Below are 15401 nucleotides of genomic sequence, written 5' to 3'. Positions count from 1 at the left end.
GCAAGTTGCTTTGCCTGCAAATACCGAAACTTATGAGTTTGTCCGAACTAGATTGGCACGAGCTTTCTCCCAGCAGAGCCACTACTACAATCTACGTCGGAGGGACTGGCGATGTCGAGTAGGAGACCAAGTGTACCGAAGAGAACATCCCTTGTCATCTGCAGTGGAGGGAATTGCCGCCAAGTTGGCTCCGAAATATTCCGGACCGTATACTGTTATAAAGGTAGTATTTCCTGTAGTGTATGACATCAAGGATGGCTGCCTTACAAACACTTGTCACCATTTCACTTGCTTTATGTAAATTTCCGTAAGTCTTTCTTCTTTGAAGGTCACATAATTGTAAGCTTTAGGCGAATAGAAGGCCAGTGTAAGAGCAAATGTTCTTAAACTGGGATCATATTTTTGCCTACTGGATCCTCTCATCATCCGCCTGAAGATATCACCTGCTGTTTTAGGAATTGATGCCTGTAAGGAAAAATGATAACATAAATTAACAAAAGATGTATGTGATTTCAGTACAATATTTTTTCCATGATAATGAATGCATTATTGGCAAGTAGTGCTTATTTCTATCTCAAAATTTTCTAACATGTAGTCTAATCTTCATCCATATGAATAGATAGATAGATAGATAGATAGGTTTATTCATTTCATAGTATATACACATGTAATACATTGAAAAAATGTCAAAATAAATTCAATTAGGGATAGCAACTACATATTATGTTTACAGTAATCAAGATATTCTTGCACATTATATGGTTCACATTTCATAATAAATGAAAACAAATTTTTAATCAGAACCTTTTCACTGGTGATGCAATGAAATTGTTTTGGTAATGCGTTAAATAATTTAATGCATTGCATTATTTTCTATGAGAGTAAGATTATGCATGGGATACAGATATTTATCAACTTGTCTGGTTTTCATATTTTTATTCTTAAATCTATCAAATAACTCCTTGTGCTGGATAAGAAATTTTATACAATTGTACACATAAAGCCCTGTGAATGTATGAATGCCATTAGCGCGAAAAACGCCCCTGCAGGTTTGCCGATATTTCATATTTAGCATAGTTCTTAAAGCTAGTTTTTGTTTCACAAATGGACATTTCGAGTAGGAACTGCCTCCCCAGCACACAATACCATATGACAAGGTTGATTGAAAATTAGAAAAATACACAATTTTCAGGATGCAAACATTCAGAGCATAGATGGTAGAGTTTAATTTATTATTTAAGTAGTCTATATGATTTTTCCACTTCATATCAGAATCAACATAAACCCCTTTACGCTGTTTGCAATCTTGACTTGAGTACCATCCAGTAAAATAGCATCAGGAGGCACTACTTTGGATTTCTCAGTTCGGAACGTTATGCATTCGGTTTTTTTAGCATTCATTTTCAGGAAATTTTCGGAGCACCAATGTTTCACACTCAAATAAGCATTATTCATTTCATTCATCAATTTAAGGATGTCATCAATAATTTGACACCAGATGCCGTAAATACCCCGTCAACTGAAATAAATATGGATATACAGGAAGGTACACATTCATCTAGTTACTACAGAATGTCCTCAACAAGTGAGGAAGAATTCGTTGGATTCAGCGCTAGTGAAATAAATCAAACAAACAAAAATCAACAAAGTTGGCAAAGTATAGGACGTACAACGAAGAAAAGGAAAATTAATAATTCAAAAAATTATGAAATCCCAACACATAATAGATTCAGCAGTCTGAATGAAGATAAAGAAGAGAGTAATAAAGCAGATAAACCAATCACCAAGGTTCCTCGCCCTCCGCCCATTTTTGTTTACGGAGTTAATAATTACAATGAGATGATCTCCATCATGAGTGAAATCCTTCAAATGGATCAATTCACCACAAAAACCCTAGCTGACAATACTGTGAAAGTGAATTGTCTAACTGTTGAAGGTTATAGAAAACTTATTCATCACATGAGGAATAATAATATAATACACCACACGTATCAACCAAAGCAGGAAAGAGCATTCAGAGTTGTTATAAAAAATGTCCATCACACAACAAATGTAGAGGATATCAAGCTGGAACTCTCCAAAGAAGGACACACAGTAAGAAATATTCACAATGGAAAAAGTAGGATAACAAAAGAACCTCTGAATTTATTTTTCGTTGATCTTGAACCAGCCCTGAACAACAAAGAAATTTACAAGATACATGGCATACAGAACAGGTTAGTGACAATCGAACCACCAAAAAAAGTGAAAGGACTAATTCAGTGCATGAGATGTCAACAATATGGACATACTAAAACCTATTGCAATAGGCCATATGCATGTGTGAAGTGTGGTGGGGAGCACAATACGGCACATTGCAAAAAAAGCAACAATACCCCAGCAAAATGTGTATTATGTAATGGTCCGCATCCAGCGAACTATAGAGGGTGTCAATTTTATCATGACCTAGTCAAGAAACCTGACAACGATAATAATAGGTTGAACATACAAAAAACATCATTCAACAACAAACATATGGATAATCAATTACCAACTCAACAGCCGCAGAAAATGAATTACGCTGAAGCTCTACGCAAAAATAACAAAACTACAAAACAAAATGAAGAAAACAGTTCAACAATACTAAGTACCTTTTTAACAGAATTTAAAGGCATGTTTCAGCAATTAATGCAACAAAATAGCATGATCTTGAGCATGCTCTCAACGCTGATCAACAAAATTCATTAAACTAATTAGAATAGCACAATGGAATGCCAACGGACTCTTGCAACACAAGAATGAAGTTGAAACTTTTTTACAACACAACTTTATCGACATCCTCCTCATAGTGAGTCACATTTCACTGATAGGTCATACTTCAACAAACCAAATTACATCACCTACTCTACCAACCACCCAGACAACACAGCACACGGCGGAACAGCAATTCTAATTAAAAACACAATAAGCCACTATGTAATGCCAGAATACAAAGTTGATCACCTACAAGCTACTTCGGTCAAAGTAAGAATGTTCTCCTATGAATTGACAATATCAGCTGTCTATTGTCCCCCTAAACACAATCTGAAAATTAACCACTATAGAGATTTCTTTACCACATTAGGCACAAAATTCTTTGTCGGAGGAGATTTTAACAGTAAGAATACTGTCTGGGGCTCACGATTAACCACCACCAAGGGGCGAGAGCTGGCCAAATTGTTGCATGAAAAAAACTACTCCTTCTTGTCTACTGGAAGTCCTACATACTGGCCCAGTGATCCGAATAAAACCCCTGATCTACTAGATTTTTTTATAACAAATGGAATAGCTTCATCATATATGGACGTATGTTCAAGCTATGACCTATCATCAGATCATACTCCAGTAATAGCGTCACTGAGCACCTCGATAATCAATAAAAAGTCTCCACCAAAACTACATAATCGAAAAACCAACTGGGTTGAATACCGCAAATTAATTCATGAGCGGGTCTCTCTTTCCTTGAGACTGAAGGAAAAAAAAGAAATCGAAGAATCAAGTGCTTCTTCGATTTCTTTCATTTACAACTATTCTTAAGGATGCAGCCATCCAAAGTACTCCAAGAAGTTGCAATGACAACAAACCAGAACCAATACCATTAGAAATTAAAAAGCTCATTGCTGAAAAACGCAAAATAAGATCTAGATGGCAAAACACACATGCTCCTGCAGACAAAACAGCATTCAATAATATAAGCAATAAACTTAAAAATAGGCTAAGAGAATTGAAGGAAGAATCATTCAATATATACAGGGTGTGGCGTAATGAATGGATAATATGGAGCCTGCAGGTAGAGGACTCTATGGCGGTTCAAAAAAATATATTTTACGTTTAGTAAAAGTGCCTTGGTTTTCGAGATATTCGAGATTTTCGAAAATTCAAGAAAATCACACCCTTCGCCCCTCTTCTTGCAGGCAAGACTCCAAATGAAGGAATTTTTTCAAAGTGTTTTTTGAATAGTATTCCTGGATAGATGCGCTATCGAATGTAAATTATTATTTTTGAGGCGCATGGATAGTTTTTCATAAATTAAAGAATTAACTCAAATTTTCCGTTTTGCTTATTTTTTTTTTCCTAAGTTCAACCCAGCGTGGTGTGAAAAATAATATGGTTACCTGAGTGCCAAAACAAGAGAAAACATGCCTGTTTCACTGAGATTCTGAAATGGTATAACTCACTCTATTTTCAGGATTAAATACAAAATAAATTTCTATTACAATGAGTCAAGGCAGAGATTGACGTTAGCCTTTTTCTTTAATTTTTAGCAACTGAAATGAGACTTGCAAGCAGAATAAAGCAATTATTCATAAGAAGTTGTAGAGGATCTAGTACAGCTCCTGATGCACACTTTGAACACATTTTGTAAAACTCGATTCAATTAAACAATATTTTAAAATTGGGTTTTTCCCTCGTATCCTTTCATTATTAAGCCCTATAGTTATAGAGTTAATAGTTGTTAAGCGAATTTCAAGTAACGAAGTGAATTTTAGCACTTTTGTAATTAAAAAAAAAGCTGAAAATTAGGTAATTTTTATTACATTGAGTCAAGACCCTTTTTACAAAAATGCTGAAATTTAATGCATAACTTGAAATTAACTTGATAATATTGATTTCACAACGTTGGGGTTCAATAATAAAAAAAAACGAGAAAAAATAACAATTTTAAAATATCGTTTCATTGAATAAAGTTTCACAAATCACAAATGATTCTTAAAGTGGCCACCATGAGTTCTGATACATGCTCTATAGTCTACACTTTCTAATGAATAATAGCTTTATTGCATAGATATCAACAATTTTAAAATGAGTGTCGTTTCATTGAATTAAATATCACAAAAGATTCTCTAAGAGGCCACCATGAGCTTCAGTAGACGATTGCTTCATTCTGCTTGCATTTCTCATTTTAGCTAATAAAAATTTTAGAAACACTGTTTACATTAAACTAGGCCTCAACTGATTGCAATAGGAATTTATTTTATTAAATGCTGAGAATACAGAGAGTTATACCATTTCGGAATCTCAATGAAACTGGCATGTTTTTTCTTACATTGGCTCTCAGGTAACCATATTATTTTTTACACCGCGCTAGGTTTAACTTATGAAAAAAAATTAGCAAAACGGAAAATTTGAGTTAATTCTTTTTTTCATAAAGAACTATTCATGCCCCTCAAAAATAATGAATTACATTCGATAGATCATCTATCCAGAAATACTATCCAAAAAACAGTTTGAAAAAATTCCTTCATTTGGAGTCTTGCCTGCAAAACGAGTGGCGTAGGGTGTAATTCTCTTGAATTTTCGAAAATCTTCAATATCTCGAAAACCAAGGCACTTTTACTGAACGTAAAATATATTTTTCTGAACCGCCATAGAGTCCTCTACCCCCAGGCTCAGTATTATCCATTCATTACGCCACACCCTGTATATCACCGGATTGAACCGATACGACAACTCAATATGGAGACCTATAAAATCCAAGGTAAAGCCAACAGAACAAAATGCCCCAGTGAAAAACTCAACTGAAACCAATGCTAGATGGGCTAGAAGCGAAAAAGAAAAGGCGAAATTGTTTGCACATTACCTGACAGAGGTATTCAAACCAAATGACCAGGTCATTGATGAAATTGTTGAGGAAAATATTTCTAACATCCCTACAGAAACTCAAAATATAAAGTTCTTAACACCTAAAGAAGTATACAAAGAAATCACTCATCTGAACCTTAAAAAGGCACCAGGTATTGATGGAATAACTGCAAAGATAATCAAAGAACTGCCTAGAAAAGGGATTGTCATGGTAACCTACATCTTTAATGCTATATTGAGACTCGGGCACTGGCCCAGATCACTGAAAACAGCAGAAGTACTCATGATACTGAAACCGGGCAAGAATCCACACGAAGTGACATCATATCGACCCATAAGCCTTCTGCCAATAATCTCGAAAATATTGGAAAGATTATTACTTCAGAGAATAAACGCCGAAATTCCCATAGATCATTGGATTCCTTCACATCAATTCGGATTCAGACAAGGTCACTCAACTGTCCAACAAACGCATCGAATAACGCAAACCATAAACCAAGCGTTTGAAAAGAAGCTATACTGTACTTCAGTCTTTCTGGATGTGAGTCAAGCGTTCGATAAAGTATGGCATTCAGGACTCCTATTCAAGATAAGAAATATTCTTCCTCTAAAATTCAGTATATACTGAATTCATACATTACAAACAGACAGTTTAGAACTAGAGTAGGGCATGAAGTATCAGATTATTGTCCCATTCAAGCTGGAGTCCCACAAGGAAGCGTGCTGGGCCCGTTCCTTTACCTACTTTATACCTCGGATCTACCAATAACAGCTCACACTACAACAGGAACATTTGCTGATGACACAACAATAATGGCAGCACATGAAGACCCAACAACAGCGTCTAAACTAGTACAAGAACACCTAGACAAATTACAAATCTGGATGAAAAAGTGGAAAATAAAAATAAATGAAACCAAATCACAACAAGTAGACTTTACACTGAGAAAGCAACATTGTCCTCCAATCAAATTGAACAACATAATAATTCCACAAGCTACATCAGTAAAATACCTAGGCTTTCATCTAGACACTAGACTAACCTGGAGGGAACATATTATCAAAAAAAGAAAACAAATTGACCTGAAAGTCAGGGAAATTAATTGGCTCATCGGAAGAAAATCCAAGTTACCACTAACAAACAAAATATTGTTGTATAAAACTATCATCACCCCAATATGGACATACGGGATAGAAATCTGGGGATGCGCAAGCAAATCCAGCATAGCTCTGATCCAAAGAACGCAATCGAAAATACTTCGCATGATGGCCAACGCCCCATGGTATGTGTCCAACCAGACTTTACATGAAGACCTAAATATACCATACGTTGAAGAAGTCATCAAGCATAGAAGCAAACATCACCACGCAAGAATGGAAAACCACTCAAATATTTTACTCCAACCCTTACTGGCAAACACCTTATCAAGAAGATTGAAGAGACATTGGCCAGCTGATCTAATGGAATAATGAGATTCTCTCACTGGAGATAATCTCCCCGCTCTATTCAAGTCACTTGACTACTTGTTAACACATTAACTTATAGAATATTATTCTGATTGTTAATAATTATTGAGATTAATAAAAAAAAAGATCTTTGAGAAAGTTGTTAGCAAATTTATGGGTCTGTAGTTTCCCAAATTTTCGATGAGACCCGATTTGTATAGAGGTGTTATAATTGACAACTTGAGTGAAGAAGGAAATTTTCCAGCTACGAAGGCTTTATATATAATATATCTCAGTGGTTCGACCACAATATGAATCACCTTTTTCAAAACTATACTGGGTATTTGATCAAATCCAGATGAAAAGGAATTTTTCAATTTTCCGACAGCCCTCAATACCTCTATGGCTTCTACCTCAAATACATAAAACGACTTTTGTGCACGCTTCAATTTTAAATTAGATTGAACTTGGGTAGTGTCAGATGAACTCCCTGAAGCAGTATTTACAAAATAGGTGTTGAAACTATTGACCATTTCCTGTGGATCTCCCGAAGGCAGTATTTGCTGCTTAGAACTGCTTTTACCTGTTAAAGACTTTATGACACTCCAAGGTGTCTTCGTTTTATTATCAGACTTGCAAATTTTACTTCCAATATATTCCTGCTTGATTTTTGTTATTTGCTGATCATATTTCTTCTTAGTTTGCTTGTATTGCTGAGAACATTCAGGTTTGTAGTGCGACATCACAAATAATGCATCCAGTTTGCACTTTAAATCAATTATTTTCGGATCAGATTTGTATTTAGATGTTAAGGTCTGTGAGAAACCACCCTTATTAGTAGTTTTGATCTCTGCAATTAGAAAAGAACTCTGAAACATATCTTCAAACACACCAAAAAAGAAATCCCACATCTCATCAATTTTTTCGTCTTCAAAATCATACAAAGGTGACCAATCAAATAAAGACAACTTCTCTGAAAAGTTATATAGATTTTGATCATTATATTTTCTAACCAGTTTTCTAGTTGGAGTTACTTCTTCATTTTCCATTTCAACAGTTAGTATTTGTGCTGAATGGTCTGATAGATGAGGTTGAATAACCTTTATTGATCTATTTTTTACATTAGTGAAAACATTATCCAAACACGTGGCAGAATGCTCAGTAACCCTAGTTGGCTCGTTCACCAAAATATCCAACCCAAAATTTTCAACAATTGTTATCAGCATATTGGTAGTCTCAACATCTTTCTTGAGAAAATCAAAGTTGAAATCACCCAGAATGATTACTGCGTTATTTTTTTTCCTACTTAAAATCCTAAGAATTTCGATAAGTCTTTCAAAAAATATATCTACACTTGCATAAGGTGGTGTATCTGGCCAATATATACACAATACTATCAGTTTCGACTTTCCAAGATAACACTCCAAAGCACAACATTCAAAAACCCTAGGTATTGAAAACTTTAGAATATCCAGCCTGTCTTTACAATTGTAAACATCTCTTGAATAAATGGCGACTCCTCCATGTTTCTTCTCTTCCCTACAATAGCTTGTTGTTTTGTTATAACCTTCGATATAGAAGCTCTTCAGTTGTTCCTCACTCTGCCAGTGCTCCGTTAGTGCAAGAAAATCAGTGTGAGTTTCATTGACGAAATCTAAAAGTCCATTATACGAAGTGTTTATGAACATTTAAATGTATTAATTTCACAGTGTTTGAATGGTTAAGAACTTTTACATATCCAAACGTTTTCTGTTCATCTGACGAAAAAAATTCCCGAACCTGAATTCTCGTACAACAACTCCTTCTGGCCAGAAATCTCCGCTGCAAATTGCTTCAAAATCGTCTTCCTCCATCACACCTACAGTGAAAGCTGCATTTTCACCTTTAGTCTGAAGCTTTTTCACTTGTGCATTTTTAATATTCCTCATTTGCATCATGTAATTCATCACATCGCCTTCACTAGTGGTCGTTCCTGCAATTTTTCCAAGATAAATCCATCTTCTCTTTTTGACTCCCTGTAACAATGTACTATCAGACTTGGTGCCAGTACAAATAACTTTATTAGTATTCGATTGTTTATTCCTTCCTTTTCGAATAACAGTTTTCCATTCATTCTCATTCTGAAATGACCTTAAATGAGATCCAGTATTGTTCTCCCTAACAACTTCAGCCTGATTTATCTTCTCATTGTTTTGTTTTGCTACAAAATTGTCACCTTGAAACTCATTCAGTGCGCCAATTGAAGATTTCTGTTGATTCTGCGATTTCTGCTGTTTCTGCGATTTCTGCGGTTTCTGCATAGCTTGTTGTTGTCTCTGTTGTTGGCCCGAATTTTCTGTGATTTCTCCTTCTATAGTTTCATGGACGGTTGTTATGTTCGATTGTAACGTACTGTCCTTATCAACATTTTTTTGTTGTTGTTTACCATCGTATTTCTCCATTGTTTTGATTTTATCTAGCAACAATTCATTATTGAGCATTAGGATATCGTTTTTACTTCTGCATTCCATTAATAGATCTTCGAGATATTTAACCCTTGTTTTCAGCAATTTGATCTCAAATATCGGATTTTCTTCATCCATTAATTCAGCATTCACTCCATCACTGGTCTCATGAACACATTTGGCATTTCTCTTTTTAGCCGTCGCTATTAAGCACCCTCGATGAAAATATTCCTTGCATTTAATGCACAGAAATGCTTCTGTTACAGTTCTCTTACACTGAGCACAATGAATGAGTTCTTTATCACCTGAATCGACAAATTTTTCCGAGCGTTCGTTTGTCTGACCTTTACTGTCCGACATCTTGACACTTGGCAATATGAAATGCTCAACAGTTACATGTAAATGTATTATTTATTTAAATAGTATTCAATTGAGCCAATGTAGAAAAACTTTGTATTTGAGGAACTACAATATTATTGAGTTTTAACCACGATGTAAAACTTACTAAAATTGCCTGCTGTGATCTTTCAGTGAGTTGATACTTTTCATTCAGTAATGATACCAAATTCTTCAAGGTTGTAATGCGGAGTTTCTGTCGACGTACTTTTGATGTGAGGGTACGTATTTTTGTCCTTTGCATTACAACAACTCTTTTCACATTTTGAAGACTCCTTCTTCGCTTCTCTGGCGTAGAGAAGTCACTGCTGGACAAATCTGCAATGTATTTCCTCTTTCTGGAATAAATAAAGTGAAATTGAGTCTATTCAGTAATTAAAAGATATTTTGTTCATAAATCAAAATACTTTTTCCAATAAAAATCATCTAATCTTACCTCTTTCTGGTCGGCATGTTGTGTGTAGTTGGTTCAATAAATTCCAATTTACTTTCTTCATTTTCACATTCTGATGCACTAAGTGTAGATGAGGAATTTGTCTAATCAAGTTTATTCTCATCAGATTTGTTCTCATCAGCATTATAACTTGAAATCAGCATTTCCCTGGAAAATTCAGAATGAGCAATGAACATCACAAAATGCTTTAATTTTATTCCCCATTCGATAGTCACATACTCCGAAGAAATATTGTGAATTGTTGAATGAGAAAAGATTTCATTTCAAATGTAGAGATCATAATAACTTACTTCTCTTGTGACTCTTGTTCATTGGGGCTGCTTTCTGTCCTAGAGGAGTGGTCACTAAAACATATTATTATATTGGACAAACAGCTCATATTATTATGCGAATAATAATTTATAGCATTCAGAATTGTAGAGGTCCAATTCTGTTATGGAATTACAACGGAAAAAAATTTAAGAAATGTCAATATGTAATACCATAGTAAAAAGATTCTAATTACCTCAAGTTAGAAGATTCAAATAACGAATGCTGAGGTAACGGATTGGCATCTCTTTTCAAATAAACTTTTCCATGTGCTCTGGTCACTAGATCATTTGAGTCGAAATGATCCGAACAAATAAAAATTAATTTCTTTGGGCAGATACTCAACCATCCTAGAAGAGAAGCCCAAATTCTCCTTTTTTCATCGTCACCCGGGAACCTGGAATCATGAAAATTATACTATTAATATTATATATTTCTGTACTTAAAACAGATGATATAATTCTCAACATATAATCTGTTTTAAGTACAATTATGTATTCTCATCGAGTATCATTTTATCATATACGTTTCTGATTTTTCTCGAATCTACGCCACTGAACACAAACAACATTACCTCGTTAACTAAATCATTCATATAATACAATACACTTACCTATGGAACGATAAATTCGGATAAGAATTTTGGTCTTTTCCACAAACTTCGCACTTATAAACCATATTTCATACAAAGCGAGATAAACCAAGAAAAAACTAAATAATATTCAATACTTGACTCTTACAAAAATCCTGAGATTTAGCTACTTTCACCCACTTGTTTACTGACAACGTGTTGCTTCTAAATCTAACGAACAGAGAAAGAGCATAAGCACGTTCTCCATTTCTCTTCAACTCATAAGGAGAAGAAATTTGCAGTGTTGCCATAAGTTTGGCTCAAATTTCTTTAACACCATGGCCTCTAGCGTATAATGTATGATCACATTATATAACAAATTTTGCTACATATTTATTGATGGAATATTTAAAGAAACTATCATTATTTCAAAGTGCAATAATATAATTGAAAGAAGAATGAAAGAAATTAGTCTCTTAAAATAATTCACTGTCGGGTATATGGGAGAGAATCTCACAAACTGTTAAGTTCGGCAACATAGGAATATAAGAACCAGTGACAGTGAAACCGGACAGCTAAGTTTTCAGAGGCGACACTTTTGAATGTAAATAAACGGGTCTCTTGGGTTTAGTCTATGAGAAGAACGAAGCGATCGCCTCAAAGTAGAAATACCGTCGTGTATGAAAGATGATGGCAGGACTTCCTACGGAACGGAAGAATGTCGGACGCAGAGGCTGAAGCAGAGATGGTCAGAGAGATTCTGAAATTTTCCGATAACAGTAGGGAGAGCCAGACAGGTATGTATATCACACCATTTCCATAACATTGTGACACCTCGATCCACCACAGAAAACATAGATTCAGTTCTGATTCGTAGAAAAATTCAATGACAGGGAAAGTATCAGATACACAAGAAATCATTGAAGAATCGTCAAAACCACTGAACCCTCAGCGTAACCGAGAACTGTTTTCGCCAACTCCGTGTCACCATGTTGAGTATGTGAAATTTGACCAACTTATTGTCTTCATGAGCGTTACCAGCCTTCGAGTCGAAGGAATATAGACCTAGTCAAACAAGGAGATCCTTCAAAATGACAATTGTAACGAGAGGGTGTTTTTTCAAACCTACCCCCTCATTTTAGAATAATTATTTTAGTTTTCATTTTTAAATAATTTTGTTTTTGAATTAATTTTCCGAGAAATCTTTTCGAATTTCCAATTCAGGATTCCGACATCGTTCGGAATTGTGAACATTCCGCACCGTTTTTATTCCGTTTTCATTTCCTAGAAACGATGTCGCACCGTATTAAACATCCTGAATTGGAAGATAACCGTGTTTTTTGTTCGCTAGCACAGATAAGTCGAAATTAAGACGTCTTCATCGACGCATATTTTACCGAATTTCGACTGTCGGGGCACATCTGATTTCCGCACCCTGCTGGTGTGGATACCCGGGGGGTACTGAAGGCACTTTGGGGTGGCTCACCCTTCCCTGAAATTTCCCATCTCTCTCAGTTTCACCCCTACTGTCGTTAAATTACCCTGCTGGTGTGGATACCCTGGGGGTACCGAAGGCACTTTGGGGTGGCGCACCCTTTCCTCATTTTTCCGCTTTTTACCTCGTTCCCGTGCTCACCCTTTCGGTTAGGGAGGCATTCTGCTAGTTGGATACCCGGGGAGTGCCGAACACGCCTAAAGGTAAGCCGTCGTAACTCTGTGTCGTAATTTTTTTCAACCCCTTGAAATGAAATGAAAATGACTTGGTATTCTGTAACAATAGTTTAAAATGTGTTCTTTTACATAACGGTAACAAATATGGCTCAATTCCTATTGGTCATTCTACTACCATGAAGGAAGAATATGAAACAATAGCATTAGTTTTGAGAAAAATGAAATACGAAGAACATCAGTGGTCAATTTGTGTTGATTTAAAAATGATTAACTTCCTCCTTGGACAGCAGAGTTATACAAAATATCCTTGTTTTTTGTGCCTTTGGGAAGGCAGAGCTAAAAATGAGCACTGGGTTAACAAAAAGGCTGTGACTAGAGTCCCGACTCGGGACTCGTGTCCAGTCCCGAGTGAAGTCATTACATTCGGGACTGATATTCGGTCCCGAATTCAACGATGCACTGCACTGGTGCTTTGAAATTAATGCAGTGAAAGAAGTAGCGAAAATCATGAGCCTATACCCAGTCAAATAGAAACAATGATTTATAATTCAATCCGGGCATGTAGATATCAGTTGCTTTAAAGATAAATATGTTGTTTAAGTATATTTTATTTTCAAATCATCACATTTATAAAGAGAAAAAAGAGCAATCTTGAAATGAAACATCTAAGGTGAAAATTTTAAACAGAACAACTACCTTTACCTTTTTGGCTAAATTTCCATACACTTCGAATAAAAAAACATTTTATTGAGGTGCCGCAGCATTGTATCGTTATTTCGTTTAAAATATCATATATTTCACAAATATATTTTTCTGCTTCCTTTTCCGATCACATTTTTTTTTAGTTAAGAATGGTTGTAAGGAAGAGGATCACTTCGGAATCAAAAATTGTCTGGCAATTCCTCTGGATCAATTTACACTAAGCAATTCTCAACTTTCTCACCAGTCAGAATTGCAAACTTCGATGCTCCTTCCATTCTCATATTCAAAGATAGTATTTTCTCCTGTCTTTGCAATCTTGAAAAAGCCCACACTATTTTTTGGTAAGCAATCACTACTTGAATTTTGTCGCAACTATTCATAACTAATATTATACGATTCGTGAACATAACCTCAAAATTCTTTTACAATGTCGGGACTGGAAAAGGATCCCGAGTAAGGACAAGAGACTTGTTCGGTAGTTGAGTCATTTGATTTCTTCAGTCGGGACCAAACACGGATCCCGAGTCGGAACTCTAGTCACAGCCTAACAAAAATTGGCCTTCAAGATGGTCCTCAAATGAGGCAACTTGTTAAAGATCCACAATTCGCCACATCAATAACGAGACTGAATCTAACGCTTGGAGTTCATTTGTTCAAGTAGCACAAAATTTTCTTGTCAATCATAAAGCAGAGAATTACGTAGAATAAGTGGAAACTATGTGTCATATGTAATAACACATGTATTATATGTAACGACAGAGGATTCAATAAATCAGTACCATCTGAGATTCCATTGTATCAATACGATTATTTATTATATGGGGCAGTCGGAAAAGTGAGAAAATGGATAAAAGTGCACGCCCTCCTTCCGAGCTAAAGGTAAATGGTGATAATGCCGCTGAATGGAAATTTTTCATTCAAAAATTTGATATATACATGAAAGCAACCAAAGCTGAAATGGAGAGTGAAGAATACAAAGCTGCTGTTTTACTCAATTGCATTGGAGACAAGGCCCTGAAAATATATAATACGTTTGAATTTCAAGAATCCAAGGAAAATCAGAACTTCGCAAGTATAGTGAAAAAATTTGAATCCCATTTCCTTCCCACCATCAACGTGACTTATGAAAGATATTTATTTTTTACGAGAGAAATGAAGGAAAATGAATCTGTGGATGAATATGTAACTCAATTAAAACATCTTAATTTGAATTGTGAATTCAACAATTTGAACGATTCATTGATAAAAGACAGACTGGTATTGGGAATCAAAGATAAGAACGTGAAGGACAGATTACTCCGGACAAAAAACTTGGATTTGATAACGGCGGTCGAAATCTGCAAATCTGCCGAAGTAACACATAAACAATTGGAAGTTTTATGTTCGAGCAACTCATCGAGCGCGACAAGGACAGAAGAAGTGGACCTAATGGAAGTGAGGAAGAAAAAACAGCACTCAGAGATATGGAAGACGAAAGCAGCAGTATAAAAAAGGAAGTACAAATGAAAATAGTAATTATAGAAATAAAATTTCGTTTAATAATTATTCAAATCAATCTTATGAATTCAGATGCACTAGATGTGGTTCCATTCATGGCCCGAAATCTTGTAGGGCATATGGAAAAAAATGTCAAAATTGTGGATTAATGAATCATTTCAGTAAATTGTGTAAAAATAAAAATATTAAAAATATAGAGATACATGAAGAAGAATCATCAGGCAATGAAGAACTTTTTATAAGGTTAATTGAATTAGAAAACATAAATAAAGATAACTGGACTGCGGATTTGAATATATTTAATAAAACA

At 35.2% G+C, this 15401-nt stretch overlaps 1 protein-coding gene and 1 long non-coding RNA gene across 2 annotated transcripts; both read right to left on the bottom strand.

Annotated features, from left to right (window-relative positions):
• Positions 1-276: 276 nt before the first annotated feature.
• Positions 277-10416, bottom strand: LOC123320630. Its single transcript, XM_044907997.1, has 3 exons — positions 10324-10416; positions 9997-10225; positions 277-465 (listed from the first exon to the last, which is right to left on the bottom strand). The coding sequence occupies exons 1-3, from the start codon at positions 10338-10340 to the stop codon at positions 277-279; spliced, it is 435 nt and encodes a 144-aa protein (XP_044763932.1). The 5' UTR covers positions 10341-10416.
• Positions 10417-10433: 17 nt separating this feature from the next.
• On the bottom strand, positions 10434-11161 carry LOC123320850. Its single transcript, XR_006538810.1, has 3 exons — positions 10847-11161; positions 10632-10685; positions 10434-10488 (listed from the first exon to the last, which is right to left on the bottom strand). It is a non-coding gene; the product is annotated as an uncharacterized LOC123320850 (long non-coding RNA).
• Between the last annotated feature and the right edge of the window lie 4240 nt (positions 11162-15401).

This window comes from Coccinella septempunctata, chromosome 9 (assembly GCF_907165205.1).
Source record: "Coccinella septempunctata chromosome 9, icCocSept1.1, whole genome shotgun sequence".
Taxonomy (NCBI): Eukaryota; Metazoa; Arthropoda; class Insecta; order Coleoptera; family Coccinellidae; genus Coccinella; species Coccinella septempunctata.
This window is presented reverse-complemented; position numbering and strand designations above follow the sequence as displayed.